Source organism: Osmerus eperlanus, chromosome 11, assembly GCF_963692335.1.
Source record: "Osmerus eperlanus chromosome 11, fOsmEpe2.1, whole genome shotgun sequence".
Taxonomy (NCBI): domain Eukaryota; kingdom Metazoa; phylum Chordata; class Actinopteri; order Osmeriformes; family Osmeridae; genus Osmerus; species Osmerus eperlanus.
In genome coordinates this window covers 9,568,614-9,588,529 of record NC_085028.1, presented here as the reverse complement: position 1 = coordinate 9,588,529, position 19,916 = coordinate 9,568,614, and the positions used below count along the sequence as shown (strand labels likewise).

Genomic DNA, 19,916 nt, shown 5'->3' with positions numbered 1-19,916 from the left:
CCTTTTACTTTATTGAAGATAAAAATAAACAATGCAATGTTTTCTTGTGATCATAACAACGACTATCAAGCTCTAGCAAACTACTAGCCCTCTCATAATCCTTAATGCAAACCAGTGAATTCCTAATCCAGTCACTGTTTATTATTTTTCTCCTGCATCCATGCAGCAATGGCTAGCCTATACTTTATGCCCATAAACGTATCAAACTGTGTCTTGTGCTCTTCAAAAACCAGAAGCCTCTTGAGGTTCCTTGTAATCACAAGCAGTTAGCCAGAACCAGAGCCAGAGTGATGAGCACGGCCAGGAACAACATCCGTCCAAATCCAGACTTGAATCTTGTAACACTAGAGCCTTTTCCTCAGCAACATTTTGAAGATTCTCTCCTTTTCCTAGTAGTGGTACTTTCAAATGGCAGCTTGGAACAAAGTCTGCAATGTGACGTATTGGGTAACACTAGAACCCATATTCTTTTAATGAAGAACGTTCCGTGTTTGCATTGGTGAGCCCTTGGTGACCGCAGTTTGTTAGACCAATCACGTTCTTGTGCTCTGGGTCGGGGGGGGGGGGGGGTGTGTCAGAGACCCACTGACGTATCCTCCACCCTCCCCCATCCTCGTCAGGCTGTGGTCCAGCCAGGCCTGCTCCCGCCTTATGTAATTCCCTCAGCTGACACACACACACACACACACACACACACACACACACACACACACACACACACACACACACATATATATATATATATATATATATATATATATATATATATATATACACACACACACACACACACACACACACACACACACACACACACACACACACACACACACACACACACAGCTGATTGTGGCATGGTAAAACTTCTCCCAGCTTGCCCATTCCCCCACACTCTACAGTCAAACCACCCAGCAGCATCAATCCCAGATCCCATTAGTCTGCAATCTGCTACAAGTCAGCTGGATTGGACAGAGAGGAAAAGGTTACTTAAGCCTATCTACTAATCAGACAGTCCCAAGACAAGGATGACTGGTCATGTAACAGAAAGGAGCTGAGGTGGAAATAAATTAGCGGTAATAAATGGTTTTTAGTCTTGATGGTGGTTGTTCTATTTCACTGTACAGTATAAAGAAAGCTGGAATTAACATTCAAAGATAGTCCCGTTTTGTGGTGAAATGCTTCAGGGTGTCTCCAGTCATGAAGTTGACCTCTTGGGATTGATCTCATCATTTAAAGTCAGCCTCATATTCCTTAACCCCTAAAAGCAATACTTAGAAACTGTCTGTAGAACGGGGAGGGTTATATTAGGCCCGAGGAGGGGCTAGGAGCTAGTTGTGTATTTTGTTGTTTCTAGGGAGAACATGAGCTTAACCCAGAGGTGTGCTTGTATTACTTGTCCCAGGTCCAGCGTGTTAGCTCCCTTACGTTGAAACGGTGACGCTTATTGTTGTCACATTGCCCAGATCCTCTTGAACCCCATTACCCCAAATGTGCCCGCACACAAACACCCAACCTCTGCTTGGCCCTGAAAGAGGATCCACCTAGCCTCTTCCCAGTGCTGTCAGATTCCAGGCTATGTATCCACACAACTGTTTTGGGTTCAGCAAGGGTGCCATGGTTTTGTAGTGGGGGAGTAAAGTGCTTCTAAAATGTCAACCCCATGTCAGTGAGTAGGTGTGTGGTGATGCACGGGTGAAGGGCGGCCTTTATGTGTACTCTTTGCTTACTTTTCAACAATCCGGATATTTAACAATCCTGTCAAATATCATAGCCCACTTATTGAATCAGTGATGTCATAGGCATCAGTCCACAATGTCAGCCATAGCCATGTGTTATTCTTGAATGTTGTAATGCTGAACCATCTAATGTTGCCTTTCTGTTTCATTGTTTAGAACAGTAATGCTTTATTTTTAAGCCTTGGGGAATTGAGCAAGTGTTAAGAGAAATGATGGCCTTAACCTATGTATTGTCTTTCTTTCCTCTCTTTCAGGAAACACCCAACTCTGTCTTCTTGGTCATGGAGGTATGTTCTCTGTCATCTTGTCAGCAGACATTTGTTTTTCTTTGTCCTGCCTCTCTGTTGTCTTCTGTTCCCGTATTTTCAGTAGTGTCTCACAGCCTTTTAGGTTAGGTTTTTATGCCCTAAATTTCCCAACACAGTTGATATAAGTGTTGTGGCGAATTGCATCTTTCTCGCCTATCTCTCTTCCTCTCTCTCTCCTTCACGCTGTTGCTGTTCCTGTTGCTGTTGCTCAACACTACAACGTGCCTGTAGGAAGAAAAACAAGCACTCAAGTAGCCCACTAAAAATACACACGCTCTGTTCCAAGGAACTCTGTTCTCCAAAAGCAATACAAAACCTTGTTTTCCTGTCCTATATTTAGAGTGCAATATGTTACATCCTTCTTCTCAAATGCATCCTGGTGATAGATGTGTGTGCGTGAGTGTGTGCGTGCAAGTACGTGATTTTATGCTAAAAGATTCTCAGTTCAATAAGGTAATTGTGCCAGAAGTAATCCTTTGGAAAGTTCCACTGATAAAGAGAAACTGAACAGATGCTAGATGGTTCTGCGGTCGGCTGAGGCTGAGGCTGGGTGCGGTATCTCATCTTGTTAGTGGTTAGGGGTTTTGTACGCCTTTGGAAATCTTCTACAACCATTGAACTTGCTAGCCATCTTAATCCTACCATGCTCATGGGCTTTGATAGCATCAATGCTAGCATGCTAATCTTGAAGGTGGCCCCTCAGGTTTTGCTAAGTAGGAAAAGGCTTGTCTTACCTGAAGGTTAGAGGTGGTGTAAAGTGAGCCTCTTGTGTAAATGCTGTCTGATGCTGACAAGCACATTTTGCCATACTAGAAAACACATTGAAATTCAGCATTCTTTTTTTTGGGCCACACTGACCCAGATCCTGGTGGCAAGATTTATTGTCTAATTTAAATTAAACAGACTATGTATTTAAACATGCAGTTAACTTCTTGGTAAAATGTATTTTATGGAAGCTGATGCTTTTGGTTTGGTGAGCTACCAGTACATGAGGAGCACTGACCTGACGACTTGTTCGCTTCTCAGAAAACCCTAACTAAACCTAAGTTGACTAACACTGTATGGACCAAAGCCAAAAGCCCTACCATCCCTCTGTTCATATGACTCTGTGCTGCAAATCTAGGTTCCAACTGCAGACAGAGCATTCTTTTTGTAATGTCACGACACTTCCTATACAGACGTCATGTTTAGGGCGAAGCTAATTCTATTGCTAATTGATTCCCCTGTGAAAATGGCATGAGCTCCTCTCAGATCCCTCACTCATTGTGATCTGTCACTGTGATAGCAGAGCCCCTCTCAAGTAAAATTGAACCCACAATTTTTTACCAATATCTATGATAAGGAATCAACAAGGATTGAAGGTGGATGGAAGATCCATCATTATCATCTTATAAAAACTGTCTGTCTCTCTCTCGTTTGCTCTTTGTTCTCACATAAACGCTTGTTGCTGCTAATCCAGAATTGACTCTAATTCATCTAAAGCCTCCTGATGAAGTGATTATGCTTGTATTTTCCCCTCTCTCCCCACAGTATTGCAACGGTGGCGATCTGGCAGACTATTTGCAAGGTAAGCATCAAGCTAATCTCTCAGCCACTGCCACCCCCCCCCCCCTTCCCCACACACTCCCTCACCCACTCACATAGAGTATTATTCATCAAAACAAAACAACTAGTGCGGTAGAAAATGAGCGAAGGGGTGTGTGTGCTTCCTTGTGTGCCTGTGTGTGTGGTTGTGCGTTTATGCTGGAAGAGAATGTTGTGTGTAGGAGTAGTAGCCTCACACAATGAGCCCCTTCTCTCTCCCTCTGGATGGATATGTCTGTAACCATCCCTGTGCTACTGATGCCATTTTGACAGACCTCCTGTTCTAAAGTTCATTCTTCTCCCAAGAAGTTTCCAATCTCCACAAAGTGTCCACATTTACAGTGTATCATTTACTGCTTTGTGAAAATTAATCCATGAAAATGTAGGTTTTAGTATGGCATCTCGGTTTGACAAACAAAGATTCCTCTAAGGCACAGACCTATTCAGCTTGTTGTCTGCCCTTACACACACACAGAAAATATTTAAGTGTGTCACTGTAAATGACTTATGTCCATGGATAAGAAAAAGAGGAGGTGGGTTGGGGGATGGTAGTACTGTACTATAAGCTGGTCTCGTGCAAAAGGTCAAAGGTAAGTCAGAGCCAGGAACTGAATGTCCAATTGCATCTGGTGTTGTGTTCCTGGTGTACTGAGAAAGAATGTGGACTTTGCACTGATGGTGTGCTCTGATTGAGTTGTTGTTAAAGAAACCTTTAAAATAAAAAAGGAAAAAGAAAAAAAAGATAAGCAGAACAGGTATACCTTTACCTTGGGGTATGTTACAACATGTCAGAGCTGCTATTTGAAAACGCACACACAGATGCTCCCAGTCAAAATTCATTATGTAATGATGGCACACAACAATATTATTCCTCTCGTTAAAGTTTTTCTCTGTGTTAGAAGTCACCATTGTTGCAGAGAGATAGTTTGCTCCAAATCCCAGATTAATGTGTTTAAGCCTGGTTGGATCTAAACTAGATCGATGTAATCACAATGTGTTTACACTACTCTTTACTTCAATGACAATCCTCTTAATGGATTACCGCTTGTTTCACTACCACTGGTGAACAGGAACGACATCAGCACATCTACTTTTCTGCCAAGCTCGCTGTTGCAAATGCTTGAATGCTATTAGTTGTCCTCTAATCAGTTGTGGTCCCATTAAAAAGGCTTTTGCAGACTTTTCTTATGAGTCGCCTTTCCCTATGGTTCAGTTCAGGTGTTTCACAAACACAGCATTTTGGTGTTGTATTTGGTAATGTGTTTTTGTCATTTCACTCTCAGCATATTACAATGCATTAGTCATTCATTTGTAAATCAAGGCAATTTAATTGGAGTCTGTCCATTAGGCAGACTTGAGTGCATCCAACCGGCACAATGATGTGACAATTAATCCGAGAGTGTTCGTGTCTGGGTAACGACGTTTGGCACAAGATGATGCATGTTAAGGAACATAGTTATTAGCAACAGGAAATGCATCTAGTTATAAGCAGTTTTAGAGCTAACTCATCGTACCGTCATCAAATGTACTGCAAGAAGCCAGTATTATTAGGCCTGACTTAATGAAGAATTGAAATAGTTTCACATTGTACTTACTGCTGCAAATATACGACCATCTTGGACATCGTAAAGCTACATGGCAGTGCATCTTGGGTAATGTAGTTGTTTCTCCTCTCCCCCCCCACCAGCCAAGGGGACCCTGCGAGAAGACACCCTGCGGGTCTTCCTGCAGCAGATTGCAGCCGCCATGCGCATCCTGAACAGCAAGGGGATCATCCACCGCGACCTCAAGCCCCAGAACATTCTGCTGTCCTACATGGGCCGCAGGAAGTCCAGCATCAGCGGCATCCGCATCAAAATAGGTGACCGCCTTTCAACCGCATGGACTCGTTTTCTATTTTAGACCAAATCACATGTTGACATATTTTCTGGACCGCCTACTTCCTTCTCACACATTAGTTTCATAAAACCACAGGCTTCTGGTGGGAAGCACAAGGGTTACATTTTGAGTTATTGTTAATAATCTCATACGGTGGGTGGGTGGGTGGGTGGGTGGGTGGGTGGGGGGGTTAGGGTAATATATGAGAGTCCCATTGTTCCTAGACTTTCTCTCCGAGCACTGATAACCACAGCAGTCGTAACACTCCCACAATAGTGGTTTATGTTACTATTAATACAAAGACAAGCTGACTGGGTCGTTTCGTGTCTCTCTGCAGCTGACTTTGGCTTTGCACGATACCTCCAGAGCAACATGATGGCTGCCACACTGTGTGGGTCCCCCATGTACATGGTGAGTGGGACGTAAAGACGCCGTGGGCGATACTGTTTCATTGTCTTCCTTTGCGTAGATTTGTCTGTGTGTGTGTACAGGCAACACTGGATACCTAGGACAGCTCTGCTTTTAGTACTTCCAGGATTTTCTAACCTGCAGATGCTCCCCGATCCTAACCTTCGCCCCCCCTCTCCCTAACCCCTCACCCCCCCTTGACCCCCGACCCCTCCTCAGGCCCCAGAGGTCATCATGTCCCAGAACTACGACGCCAAGGCAGACCTGTGGAGCATCGGGACGGTCATCTACCAGTGTCTTGTAGGGAAGCCCCCCTTCCAGGTAGGCACAGTAGGCCTGGCAGGGAAGCCCCCCTTCCAGCCAGGCACAGTAGGCCTGGCCAGGTGGGAAACGGTGGCTGTGTTGTTGCATGGGTTTGTGTCAGATGTGTGTTGAATACATGTGTTATCTGCCTGTAGGCCAACAGTCCCCAAGATCTAAGGATGTTTTATGAGAAGAACAAGACTCTGCAGCCCATGTAGGTTATAGTAACACAGCATATGGGTTAAGAAGGGGACCTTGAGGCAAAAATACAGCTGTCAGCAACTGTTACATAGATGCTATAATAGCCTGCATTAGCCTAAATAAAGTAACATGACCAATCATTGTGTTCATTTCCCAGCCTCCCAAGGGAGACATCTCCTCCCCTTGGTGACCTGTTGCTAGGCCTGCTGCAGAGGAACCAGAAGGACCGTATGGACTTTGGTAAGTCCCTGACATCATTTCCTCCATAGGCAGGAAGGGATTTATGGGGTCAATTATAATTGTTGTCCACTTCTACAGTATGTAACATGGTATTCCTCCTTTGTCACAGACATGTTTTTCAGCCATCCTTTCCTAGATCCCTCATCCACCATAAAAAAATGTAAGTTGGAGGAGAAATACAGAATACCTATAGAAACATGGTATTCCAACAACAATAACAAAAAAACGTGATTAGGAGAACAAGGTGTGGTATTCTCCCAGGGTTTGCCCTTCACATGTGTTCTCTTCTCTTCCTGTGGCAGCGTGTCCGGTTCCAGTCCCCAGCCACCCTGGTGCTGGGACGGTTCCCAGCCACCCTGGTGCTGGGACGGACAGCTCCTGTGGCAGCTCACCCTCTGTCCGTTACAACTCTCCACCCGTGAGTGGCCCTCAACACTTCTTACCTCGCTATGGCTACTATTCCTATTCCTCATTATTTAGCAATACCGAATTGAATTGATACTTCAAAGCACAGTTTTTTTATGTAGCATCTTGTATAGTGCATAACTATGCATTTTTCTGTCCAGTGAAAAGCGGTTGCCATGTGGACAGATTTTTCGCCGAGTTTAAGTGAGAACGTTTTGAAACGGAATTTCCCAGGATGTCATTTTTCCTCATAATGCTCCGATTACATTAGTCTGACAGCCAGCACAGCCCAGTCTGGCTCCATTATTGTATTGTCCAGGTCCTTGAGACCTCTCACTCACTCAGAACTTAATCCTCTTCGCTTCCTTCACTCCCCTCCCCTCAAATATGTAGGCACACACACACACACACACACACTGAATCTCACACACACTTTCTCACACGTACTTCACACACAATCACAACCCTACAACCTTCATTCCTTTATGTGCACACAATTCCAACTCTAATCTGCACTCCAATATACACACTCAACACACACACACACAAAAACACACACACACCTAAGAACCCCCATCTCAAGCTAACTCTCTCTCGCTTGTCCAGTCTCTCCCGGACATGCAGACGTTGCCTGAGGACGGCCTGTCGTCGCCCCCCCTGGGCCCCCCCAGTTACCTGCAGCTGTCTAAGGAGTCTGGAGGCAGCACCAGCAGCAAGAACTCCTCCAGCGACACAGATGACTTTGTCCTCGTACCACACCTCTCTTCAGAGAACTGTAAGTAGGAGCAGCACAGGCAAACACACTCAGGTACATGAACACAGTCACACATGCAGACATAAACTGATACACACACACACACACACACACACACACACACACACACACACACTGCTACGTACTCTGCAGCCCATATGGCTGATCACATGCAAACCCCACTCATACACTTTTATGTTTTCAGCAACTGGCCAATAGACACTCCCTACACACACACCTCCCCCACACACACATGCAGCACAACTAACAAAGTAGAGGTTCATACTGAACACCTGCTCACCCTCACACAGTAATTACTGACAACACACAAAATGCATCTGCTTCAACTCATACGAAGCACCTGCTGAAGCATATACACTCGCACACTTTCAATTTGGTCTCTTCTTCTCACTCTCTCTTTCTCTCTCTTTCTCTCCTATGGCATCTGCTTGACAGTTGACCAACTTACAAAAGCTACCCAACTGCCTGTTTGAGTGGCTAAACAGTGATTAAATAGTTGGTGATGATTATTACTGTAGCGTCATGGTGTCTCCTCTGATGTATTTCGTTTGGCTCACTACTCTCCTCCTATACCTCAGACGACCAGCCAATGGGAGTAGTGGGACGCCGGCCATCCAGCGAGTTCCTTATGTGTGGAGGGTGAGTTCACCTCTTTTCAATCACCTCTTTTTAAGTTTGTTTGTGTGTGCACTTGTTTGTTCCGGGGTTCACAACACACACACACACACACACACACTGTATCACTTTAAAGGGACCTTGTTTCTCTGCTCTCACATCAAAATCACATGAGATAAGACCCCCCCCCCCCACACACACACACACACACACCTACACTCTAGCCCAGAGAACAGCAGAACACATGAACCCAGCTCCAGTCACGCAGTCACAGACCTGGTCACCCCTGTGTTGACTCTGCGCAGTCCAACCTCACAGGCCTGCACTCAGTGTCCTATTTTTTATCCGCATAAGAACGTCATGGAAACATTCTATGAAATCAGTTTTAAAAACAGCCTTGTGTACTGAATCTCTAGATATACTTGGGAACTTGAACTTGAGTGGTTGTTGGTGTTTTTTTTATCATGACACTGATGATGACTGACTGATGAAATACGGTAAACAGAACCAGTGTTGGAGTGGCTGCTGCTATTTTTGTGTGTTTGTGTGCGTGAGTGTTTGTGTGGACGTGTGTGTGAGTGTTTGTGTGGATGTGTGTGTTCACATAACTGTGAATGAGCCCCCTGCATGAGTAAGTGCATTTGATCTACTCAACATGGACACCTATTTATAAACTGGCTGGTTTTTCAGTCTTTGTTTTCACACTACGTGATTATGAAGAAGATTCTATTTATATCAGCTAAATCTGTTTATCCATTTAGTGAGCCACATTGTTTAGTGTCAAAATTGTGTGTATTTGTCTCCTTAATCTGTACTGAATCAGAAGTTTAGATGGCTGAAGATTTCGCAATATCAAGCTAACAACTGAACAATCCTCTAAGGTCAAGAATAGAATGTGCATGTGCATGCTTGGGTGTAGGTCCCATTTAGCTTTTGAAAACAGGAAAAAGCAGTCAGTAAACGTGACTGCTAATATTATGGAAAGAGTCTGTATGCCCCTCAGACAGACAGACACACGCACAACAGACAAAGCTTTTTGCCCCATCTACTGAGCTGCTTCCTCAACTGTCACTGTGCCCCCACCTGCTCTGACAATAGTTTGAGCTCCGTTTTGGACTCACCCAAAGCAAGACAAACAATGGTGTCCACCCCTATTAACTCTCCTTTTTTCTTGTTTTTCAATGTGCTCTTGTTTGTCCACTGTTGAAATTAGCCCCGGGAAAGTGTCCCATAACGGTTTCTCTTAACTGAAAATAGAAAGTGAGAAATGTTTTCTCTATACTGTATGTATCTTTAGCAGCTGCTCTCTCTGTTGATCTCTCCTCTTCATTCATGTTGTGCCTTCCACCTGCTCCCCCCATCTCACCCCCATCTCCCCCGTCATGTCATGGTATAGTAAAGGTTTATGATATAGGTGATATGTGTGGTGTAGGCAAACTATATGCCAGAGGACCTTATCTTCCACCCCTTAAGGATCCCCCTTAACCACACACACACACACACACACACACACACACACACACACAGACACACACACACACACACAGACACATACATCACACTGTTCCTCTGAATCACAGGACTGTTTTGTTCCATGTCCACCCCAGGGGCTTGTTTACTTTTTTTCTCGCCCCTTTCTTTCATCGATTACCGAGAGGGAGAGAAGGAGCCAACGAGGAGAAGGTATGAGAGAGAGGAGAATACGATGTAGGATAGAGATGGATGGAGGAAGCGGAATATGAAGGAAAGGGAATCAGGGCGAGCCTGTGGATAGAAGGATAGATGTCTGATTGTAGACAAGAGAATGATGCAGAGATGGCTGAGGAGAGAGGAAAGAGTGAGGGTGGGGGTGAGCTGCTGCCCAAGATGACTGAGAGGAGGAGGGGAGATGGCGGAGATTCAAATATGCAGGATTGCTGTGCTGCCATCCCCCTCTAGGCAGCCAGGAAACCAGGTCAACAGTGAAGCGAGCTGGCTTGCACACTCACTCTTCCTCCACTCTTCCTCACTCCTTTCAAAGAAGTATGTCTCATGACCTACAGTGTGTCTTTTGTTATGTATGGTGACACCTCACTTAACACCTCTACCCCTCAGAAGCTGTATATTGCTAGACTGGCTTCTGCTTTTAACACAAGCAGATGCCTCTGCCTGGTGGAGGGGGCATGCTCCTCTTAGTTTGTTTACCGCATAAAATCTCTGTCTTTTACACAACAATCACTGGTTTCCTTCTAGGACTTTGCTACTACTTGGAGGTGGAGATAAACGAAATATAATTTGTGTTAGGATTTGTTTCTCAGAATCATGAACCACACAGAGTGCACGCCTTTGTCTGGTTTGCACTGCACATCTGCACACACTCGTGAGGCCTCACGTGTATCCGTCACCCTTCTGCCTTTCTTAGACCCTCCCCCGCTCACCACCTCCTTACATAATACACGCTCCCATTCCACTGTGCTTGTTCCGTACACCATATACTTCTCCCTTTTTCTGTCCCCCCTGTCATTCTACAGTAAGCTGTCCTCCCCTATGGGTGACCCACTCATGGTTGTCTCGTCAGGGAACATTTTGTACCCGTTGGAATAACAAAGGGAATGCAAATGAGCTTTTTTCTGCTCTGGGCCCTGTGTCTGTTTTATAATAACGGGCCGATGTAGAGCTTTCGATTGGCTGAGCTCACAGAGCACATTTCATGTAGGCCTGCCCCTTGCCCCTCCCCTGCTCGCAGTTGATTTGCTGGTGCCCAGTGTGTTGACATAGAAGCCTGGCCCATTTTGCTCTGTGACAGCCCCTTTTCCTGCAGAGCTGAACTTTATAGTTACTCAGTCGGCTTCAGTAGAAAATGTTGGCTCAGTAACGGAAACAAATAACTCTTAGGGACAAACAGATGAAGCTAGTCCCTCTACTTTTGCACTATAACAACAACATACGAAGACTAAACGGTGGGAATTATTATGGAGGTTGTTGACACACCTGAAGATATAGTACAGCTTTGGCTGCTACCGCAACCCCACTTGCTAACGGCCCTCCTCTCCCTTTTTATCCCCCAGGCAGCCACAGTCCGCCACTGGACAGACCCCCATGGTGTCTCCGCGGGCTGAGACAACCCCCATCCCTGTGCCCACCCAGGTGCGCAACTACCAGCGCATCAAACAGAACCTCTCCAGCAGCCCGACCACCACACTCTATGGCTCTCCCAGGTGAGAAAACACTTCAGCTGGGTGAAAGAATTGAAAAGTGGCCCTACCCTGGGTGGTTCTTCAGAGACTTCTTGTAAATGTTTTGTTCTGTGTTTTTATGGATGATTCAGCTAATGATGCATGTTTAGTACCTAGAGAGTCCTTTCACTGTTGTCTTTGTTGACTCACCGGGTTGGAACGTTTTGGTAAGTGTTGTTGCTTATTGCAACAGCCTTAAAGCATTTCACAAGTTTTTAGTTTACTGGCTTTTGGTGTGATACCAAATGTCTGTTTTCTGCGAGGTGGGGGGATGTTTGTAAGACAAAATAAGTGGGGAGGGAAGAGAAAGAAAGGGTCGTGTGTATCCTCTCATCGGAGGATAAGCTCCCTTGACTTGTCTCAACACAAGATAAACAGTGCCACACAGGGAGCGTGTTGTGTGTTTCTCCTCCGTCTTTAAGTTGCTGTGCTGATCTCCTGTGGCCAGTCTTAGCTTTGGGGATTAGCATCAGCACATCGTTCCTGGAGTAACTCCACAGTACCCCCACCCCATTCCCCCAAGGCCCCAAAGCTTGGGGATCGGCTACTGACTTCCAGCCAGCCGGCCCCATCTGCTGCTGTCCCACTACTGGGTGCCTGTCCCTTTCTGTCTGTCTGAGACTTCCACGGAGGATTACACGTCTTTGTTGCAGACACCCTGTGTCCGTTTGACCCAGGTAGGACTCAGGTAGCGAGTTAGCACTTAGAGAGCACTCTGCATCAATTCAAATGGATGAATGTGAATGAAAGTGCCAAGAACTAGCATGGTAAGCTAACTCCATAGAAGGAAAGCTGGCTTCCACATGGGAACCACAAAGACTTCAAGAAAGCGTGAGAGAGAGTGTGGAAAAAAGAGAAGCGTGCTGGCAATCTGTGCCGCAAATGTTGAGACATGCTTGTTATTCACAGGCTAACGGCTGTGTCTGAGGTCTTGCAGTATGACGAAGTTGTCTTGGCAGCTGAATGATGGCAGTTGAAAAGCTCTGAGATGAAACTAGAGCCAATCAAAAAAAAATTGAGGGTGAAAGAGTTCAGAAGGCTGAGCTTAGAGATTGAGGGTTAAAGAGTTCAGAAGGCTGAGCTTAGAGACATTTAAATCTAGTCTGTCGTCAAGATGTCTAATGGCTTTTAATGTCAGTCTGGTCCATGTTAATGTGTTATTTCATGTTAAGTGTGACTGCTAAAGGAAATAGCAGTGGTTTTGATGTTCACATGACATTTGTGTTGTCCTTTGTGTCATGTTGTGACTTTTCTTGTCAGCTTAAAAACCTGACCCAGTTTCTATGTTGTGATTTCTCCAGGTCTGGCACAGTGAGACGCTCCAACACTAGCCCCATGGGCTTCCCAAAGGTGGGCTCTGGGTCCCCCAGCTCGGCTGACAACGCCCAGACAGTGGGGCGACGTCTCTCCACAGGCAGCTCACGCCCTTACTCGCCCTCTCCTCTAGGTAGGAACATGCCCAGACATGTCTCGTTGTCCTCCTAATGCCCACATCCAAAATCCCTTCACAGTTATCAAAGCCTTTCACAGCCCTGTGGGAGTATGTCGACTTGCCCTCGAAGGTCTGTGTTTGTGTCTTTTGCAGTGGGCACCATCCCGGAACAGCTGGGCCACTGTTGCTGTGGACATCCTCAGGGCCACGAGTCCCGCAGTCGCAGCTCCTCTGGAGGTTAGTTAGGCTAACAATCAGTGGCAATGCTAGGCTAACAGTGGCAATGCTAGGCTAACAGTCAGTGGCAATGCTAGGCTAACTGGCAGTAGCAATGCTAAGCTAACTGGCAGTAGCAATGCTAGGCTAACTGGCAGTAGCAATGCTAGGCTAACTGTCAGGCTACCCCTACCCTACCCTTTAGCCTGTAACTAACTAACCAAAAGTAACCAGTGTTACTTGTGCATGGCCAAAACTACGGCCAAAATACAGTGCTAACAGTCACCCTGACATGTATACAGAACCAATATGTTTTATGTCTATTCAACGCCAAAAGGAACATAAATGTGTTTACAGTCCCAGTAGTACCTTTCCTGCGTTACACACTGTTGTTGACAACAGACCTTGAGTCAGATCCTTTTATTTATTTTATTACCTAGCTGGTGTTCTATTAACATTATGGGTAATAACCAGCTGGAGCCCCCCACCCCTCCCTCCAAGACACCACTGCACATCTCAGAAGCATTTCAGTTGTTTGTATCCAGGGCCCTGTTGCTATTGTTACCACCATGATAAGCACCATAAAGGTTGAATCCGCTATGTAATAATGTCTCACTGCCAAAACATTACAGTCTAGGTATTTACTGTACTTTAGTCTTTGCTGTTGATAGGAAACCCACAGACTTTATGACCCAGAAAGAAAGACGGACAGATTATTCCAGGCTTTTAAATGTTCCTGCATTTTAGCAGTAGCAATCCCTGGATGAGCAAGTAGCTCATAAAAACATGAACCCAGCTGACTCAGCTGCTATTGTGGACTGTGTACAGGAGGGGGAACTACTGTACACTCATTTGTGGACTGTAGTGCCATCTAGTGGTGCATTGGTAGCTGGAATGTCAAAGTGACTGACACAAACAAAATCATTTTAATATCTGCTCTTATACTATTTACTCTTATACTACTAAAGTAATTTGTGTGTTAATTTGACCTTGTCAATTTGATCACTCTGGCTGTATTTGTACTCATGAGAAAACAATAATGTGGAAGTAGTCATTTGTATTTTTGTAAGATTTGTTTACAATACAATAGTTTGTAAAGGTTTGTCTATCCCAAAATGTCTAATCCTTGTTGCCTGTGTATCCCAGGCTCCCCAGTGCCGTCCTCCCAGTTGCTGGGGGCTCGACTACAGAGCTCCCCCACCCTAACGGACGTCTACCCAAGCAGGCAGAAGCTCCACAAGCAGCTGTCAGACCCCATCCAGCCCACCGCCTCCAACTACCCACCCAGCCACTCGCCCCAGTTCGGACGTCCTGCAAACCTCGGCACCTCCCCCACCAAGCACCTGGGCTCCTCCCCGCGCTCCTCTGATTGGCTGCAGAAGTCCCCACTGCCCACCATCATTGGCTCCCCCACCAAGGTGGGTTGAGTTCATAGGAGGCAGGGGTTGTGTATTCTGTTGGGTTGAACTGGCATATCCAACCTATAAAAAGAACATAGAATACCACATGTCTGTTGGTTGGTTGTTTGATAATAATAATAATAATAAAGCATTTGGGTTGTAATGCACCTTTCATGCACTCATAGCAAAACAGCTCAGTCAAAATTAGCAACAAAAATATCAAAACCTGATTAAAAAAGGTACGTTTTAAGTAAATCCTTAAATTTGCCAAGCAAAGGAGCCTTTCTGATGGAAACAGGTAGTGAGTTTCACAGTTTAAGAGCAGTCCATGAGAAAGTCCTTCCACCCATGGTTTTTAATTTGCAGAGAGGCTGGTACAGAGTGATAGAATCAGCTGAACGAAGAGATCAGGAGTATGAGGTGTTACTGTTTCTCTTTGTTCAGCTGAATCTATCACTCTTTACCCGCTTCTCTGCAAATTAAAAACAATGGGTGGTTGGTCTGGGTATGACACTTAGGAGTAGAGCATGTGTAGTAGTTTCCCCTTCAGACCAAAGGTATAGTATTATTACATCCTAACCCTCTTCTCTTGTCTCCCATTGTAGACTATCTCGGCTCCATTCAAAATCCCTAAAACCCAGGCGTCCTGTAATCTAATGGCCCTGGCAGACAGCCCCACGCCCACCAAGACCCTGGCAGACGCCCGGGACATCTGTGCCCACCATTGCACCCCCTACCCCAGTGGGCGCCAGTCTGCCCCCGAGGCCAGCAGAACCACCTTTGGAAGGTGAGGGGGGGGTACACACTGGCTATGGATCTCCATCCTTGAAGCTTTCTCTCTCTCTCTTTCTCTGTTATACATGAACATTTTCCTCTTTTTCATATTGTGGTGTTTTCGTTTCCAGGTCTGTCAGCACTGGGCGGCTTTCTGAGCAGCCAGTTAGGATCACGCTGGGCGGACAGGCATATCAGGGCAGCACAGACAGCCTCAACACAGAACGACCCATGGATACAGGTACACACACACTCAAACAGCCATATTCTTTTGGTTAGCCCCATTGTGATTCCGAAATCCCCAATATTTGCCATGAATCACAAGGGGCGTTCCTTATGGATGTGATACTTCTTCAAGTAAGTTCAATAAAAAAGTAGTTGCTAGCTATGAGTGGAAAATTACTCATAAACTAACGATTAGCAGCCTAGTTAGGAGTAAACATATCTGTTGTTTAACCTTTAAACAACGTTGATGGGAATGACACCCACCAGCCTTTATGCTTTTAGCTTCACACCCTGCATGACTCGCACGTGATTTGCCGTTCTGGGCAGGCAGTTCCTGTATAACAGAGAGCTTGATTGGCTGTGAGTGTGAATGACACCACACCCTCCCTCCCTCCCCCAGCCCCGGCAGGACCTTGTGGGCTGGCTCAGGGCGGGGCGGCGAGTCCCCGGACCGTCCTCTTCACCGTGGGCTCGCCCCCCAACAGCAGCACCCCCCCTACCTGCAGCCACCTGGGCACCCGGCCACGCACCACATCAGGTGAGACCGCTCACAGGGCTAGCGGCTAACTCTTATGCCAGGCTCCGCTAACTACACCCCCGTCCAGAACTAATCTGCATTGAATGCTAACCCGCTAGTGGCTACATAGCATTGCACTGCAAGCCTGATATTAGAGTAGTACTAATCTAACCGTTCCTCCCATCTCTGAACGTGAAGACGGGCAGCCATTCCACAGCCCTCAGCTATCCAAAGGCTGTTAAGTGTCCTGTGTTGTATGTTGTGATCCTCCCCCTTGTATAGCTGTACCTTCAGAAGGATACCGGCCCATTTTCTCCCCTGTTTCTATGACCAGATCTTCAAAACATCATCTTTCTTTCTCTTTATTTTAATCTCTCTTTTTGACAACAACCTTTATAAAATGAGTACCAAAGATATCTACATATCAATATCTACCATTTTATTGTAATCTCTCTCTCTCTCTCTCTCTCTCTCTCTCTCTCTCTCTCTCTCTCTCTCTCTCTCTCTCTCTCTCTCTCTCTCTCTCTCTCTCTCTCTCTCTCTCTCTCTCTCTCTCTCTCTCTCTCTCTCTCTCCTCTCTCTCTCTCTCTCTCTCTCTCCCTCTAGTGGGCTCCAACAGCTCTGCAGGCTCCCTGTGCTCCACCAGCGGCCGTGTGTATGTGGGCTCTCCCCCCGGCATGGCCATCGGCACCTCCCCGCCAGGTGTCTCCGGGGGTTCAGGGGCCGAGGCCGGTCCCAGCAGTCTACGCTACGTCCCCTACGGCACCTCCCCGCCCAGCCTGGATGGCTTCATTACCTTCGAGGCCCCGGAGCTCCCAGAGGAGACCCTCATGGAGGTGAGGCAGGCAGCCAAGATGGTGGCAATCGTTGACTCAGAGATCTTTAATTCAAACAGAATCATTTTGAGCAGCAGAAATCTGACTTGGGTCTATTGAAGCTGGTCGTTGTGTTCAGTGACGTGACCATGTGTGTGCATGCACAGCGGGAGCACACAGATACCCTGATGCACCTGCGGATGATGCTGTCCTTCACGGACTGTGTGCTGGAGATCGCTGCTGTCCGAGCCGGCGGGGCCGACCTCGGGGTGTCTGCCGCCTCCCTCTACCCCCCTCAGGAGAGCGTGGTTGTGGACCAGATCAGCCAGCTCAGCAGGGAGTGGGGGTAAGGGAGGAGTCGTTACTTACCAACATGAAACTCGAACATGACATCATGGTTAAATCATATTTGTATATTATAATAATCATATCATGTAATGAAACCCACAAAGATTGTTATATGAATTAAATGGCTGTTAAAGCACAGCTCTAAATGTACTTTACTCATGTTAGGTGAGTGTTCATTAATAGCGTGGGAAGCAGACCAGCATGCGAGCTTGTGGTCTATTTATTCTGGCTGATAAACGCCTCTTGGAAATCCAAAATGAACTGAGACGTTCCAGACAAATCCGAATTTGCAAATCTGCCAATGCCAGACTACCTCCACAATGGAACACGATACAAAGATGATAGCATGAATAACAGCGTGTTGTTGTGGTTCCCCCGCTCCAGGCAGGTGGAGCAGCTGGTGCTGTACATGAAGGCTGCTCAGCTCCTGGCCTCATCCCTCCACCTGGCCAAGGCTCAGATCAAATCTGCCAAGCTCAACCCCTCCACCGCTGTCAAGCAAGGTCAGAGACACACTGATGCACCATCGCTGCCAAAGACGACCGCAATTTCATTTAGGCACATATCTGAGATTCCGAAAAGTGAAACCCATTTTTTCCCCTTCTCCCAGTGGTGAAAAGTCTGAATGAGCGCTACAAGAGCTGCATCTCTCTATGTCGACGCCTCACCGACAAACTCAACCACTTCTTCTCCGACAAGCAGCGCTTTGTGGACGAGATCAACAGCGTGACCGCGGAGAAACTCATCTACAACCATGCCGTGGAGATGGTAAGGCGGGAAGACAGGCGGCATACCATCTCCTTAACATCCTTCATATGTTTTTGATATAACATTTGTTTGAAACTCTTTCATAATATACAAATCTCTCTGTCTCTCTCTCTCCACCTCTGTCTCTTCCTCTTTCTGTCTCTCTCTCTCTCTCTCTCTCTGTCTCTCTCAGGTGCAGTCTGCAGCGCTGGATGAGATGTTCCAGCAGACGGAGGACATAGCCTACCGCTACAACAAAGCTGCCATGTTGCTGGAGGGCCTGTCCAAGATCCTCCAGGACCCAGCAGACATCGATAATGTGGCCAAATGTGAGTATCAACAAACACAAAAACTCGTACATGTTGTGTTGTTCTTTGTCTCCATAATCTTATGTAAGGTCTTACAATTATCGACTGAAAACAGTCTCTGTTTCATACACAATGCACAAAACAGCCTGGATTGCAAGTTGTTTTGACAAATTGACATAGAGCGTGTTTAGCTCAAGTGTGCGCGGAATAACAGTGGGATGGATTTTGCTCAGAGGGGGGCTGGGGGTGTTAGCCTAAAGTGTAGCACAGATGCCTATTTTTATAACCAGTGAAGTACATGTGTCTCTTTTTCCATTGTCATTGAGATAATAAGGTAATGGGTGTTCTGATTGGTCAGCTCTTGATTCAACTTCAGCCCATTTTTTTTTTTTTTTCTGAGTGGCTGCAAAGGTTTAAGCAATGAAATTGGAGGGTTTGGGAGGTTGGTGTTACATGTTGAAACGTTGTTTATGGGTATATGGAAACAACCTGCTATGGTAACTTTCTACTCTGCTACGATGTGGCCCCTTGTAGTCTTACTGTCCTTTCTGTCTGTGTGTGTGTTCTCCACAGACAAGGCCAGTGTGGACCGACGGATTTCAGCCCTCTGCTACTGCACCGTCACGCTGTATGAATAGCAGACCGCAGACCACACACACACACACACCGATGGGCACCTGTCACAAGCCCAGAGGGACCACTGTTTCCCCAGTTCTCCCCCCTCTCCACACACACAGACATAGACACACACATACAGTACACACCCACATTATCTTTCTTTGTAGCAGACCAAGCACTTTCTTTTTATCCTGTTCATTATCAAGGAAACCCACTCAGCATATAGTATTACTCCTGTGTTTGCATCATGGACTCAAAGCCAAGAGCGAGAAAGATGCACAAAACTCATTACCAAAGATGAAAACAGATCCTGAAACTCATTGAGGCTTAAACCAGATATGGACAGGGTGTAAACGCATGGATCCTCATGTTGCTTGACCTTAAACACGATGTCTGTCAACGTCAACATTCGGAGGAAAGACCACCAGATCAAACAAATGTCACATTTGTCCTACTCTGGATTTTGTCCCTTTTTTTTTTCTTTTCATAAAAAGACTGGCCAGAAAGTCTGACTTTTTGTGGTCCTTGTGACTTAACCAGTCTATGAAATGGACCCTTTTAACACAATTTGCTATTCTTATTATAAGGATTGTTTTTACTCTGGACCTTTCTTGTGATTATTTATTGGTTCAAATAGAACAATGTTATCCTGCCTATTGGACATCCTCAAGTATGGAAGAGAAGAGATTTGGAAAGTAAAAGACATGCAAACTATCAAACACTGTATCAAAAAAAACACAGGACGCACAAAAACACTTGTATGGACGAAAACACGTACAGTTCTTACAGACAGACGTGAGCATGGTAGAAACCTGAAGAGCAAAGAAACCTGTAGATTTGTAATTAGA

The 19,916-nt window shown here is 46.0% G+C and overlaps 1 protein-coding gene across 2 annotated transcripts in view; it reads left to right on the top strand.

Annotated features, from left to right (window-relative positions):
- Window positions 1–19,673, top strand: part of ulk2 (unc-51 like autophagy activating kinase 2) — a 30,496-nt gene extending 10,823 nt beyond the window's left edge. The window contains exons 4-27 of one of the 2 annotated variants that reach the window (XM_062472238.1): window positions 1,991–2,023; window positions 3,575–3,611; window positions 5,316–5,489; window positions 5,844–5,917; window positions 6,134–6,235; window positions 6,373–6,431; window positions 6,576–6,658; window positions 6,768–6,818; window positions 6,961–7,076; window positions 7,670–7,838; window positions 8,417–8,477; window positions 11,501–11,650; window positions 12,970–13,115; window positions 13,254–13,337; window positions 14,463–14,734; window positions 15,322–15,503; window positions 15,622–15,731; window positions 16,116–16,253; window positions 16,839–17,068; window positions 17,215–17,393; window positions 17,780–17,898; window positions 18,006–18,163; window positions 18,336–18,471; window positions 19,024–19,673. In XM_062472238.1, coding sequence (XP_062328222.1) covers window positions 1,991–2,023; window positions 3,575–3,611; window positions 5,316–5,489; window positions 5,844–5,917; window positions 6,134–6,235; window positions 6,373–6,431; window positions 6,576–6,658; window positions 6,768–6,818; window positions 6,961–7,076; window positions 7,670–7,838; window positions 8,417–8,477; window positions 11,501–11,650; window positions 12,970–13,115; window positions 13,254–13,337; window positions 14,463–14,734; window positions 15,322–15,503; window positions 15,622–15,731; window positions 16,116–16,253; window positions 16,839–17,068; window positions 17,215–17,393; window positions 17,780–17,898; window positions 18,006–18,163; window positions 18,336–18,471; window positions 19,024–19,088 — 2,928 coding nt within the window. In that variant the 3' untranslated portion in view covers window positions 19,089–19,673. The remainder of the gene's footprint in view (window positions 1–1,990; window positions 2,024–3,574; window positions 3,612–5,315; window positions 5,490–5,843; window positions 5,918–6,133; window positions 6,236–6,372; window positions 6,432–6,575; window positions 6,659–6,767; window positions 6,819–6,960; window positions 7,077–7,669; window positions 7,839–8,416; window positions 8,478–11,500; window positions 11,651–12,969; window positions 13,116–13,253; window positions 13,338–14,462; window positions 14,735–15,321; window positions 15,504–15,621; window positions 15,732–16,115; window positions 16,254–16,838; window positions 17,069–17,214; window positions 17,394–17,779; window positions 17,899–18,005; window positions 18,164–18,335; window positions 18,472–19,023) is intronic. The other variant, XM_062472239.1, reaches the window with a different exon arrangement.
- Window positions 19,674–19,916: the final 243 nt, after the last annotated feature.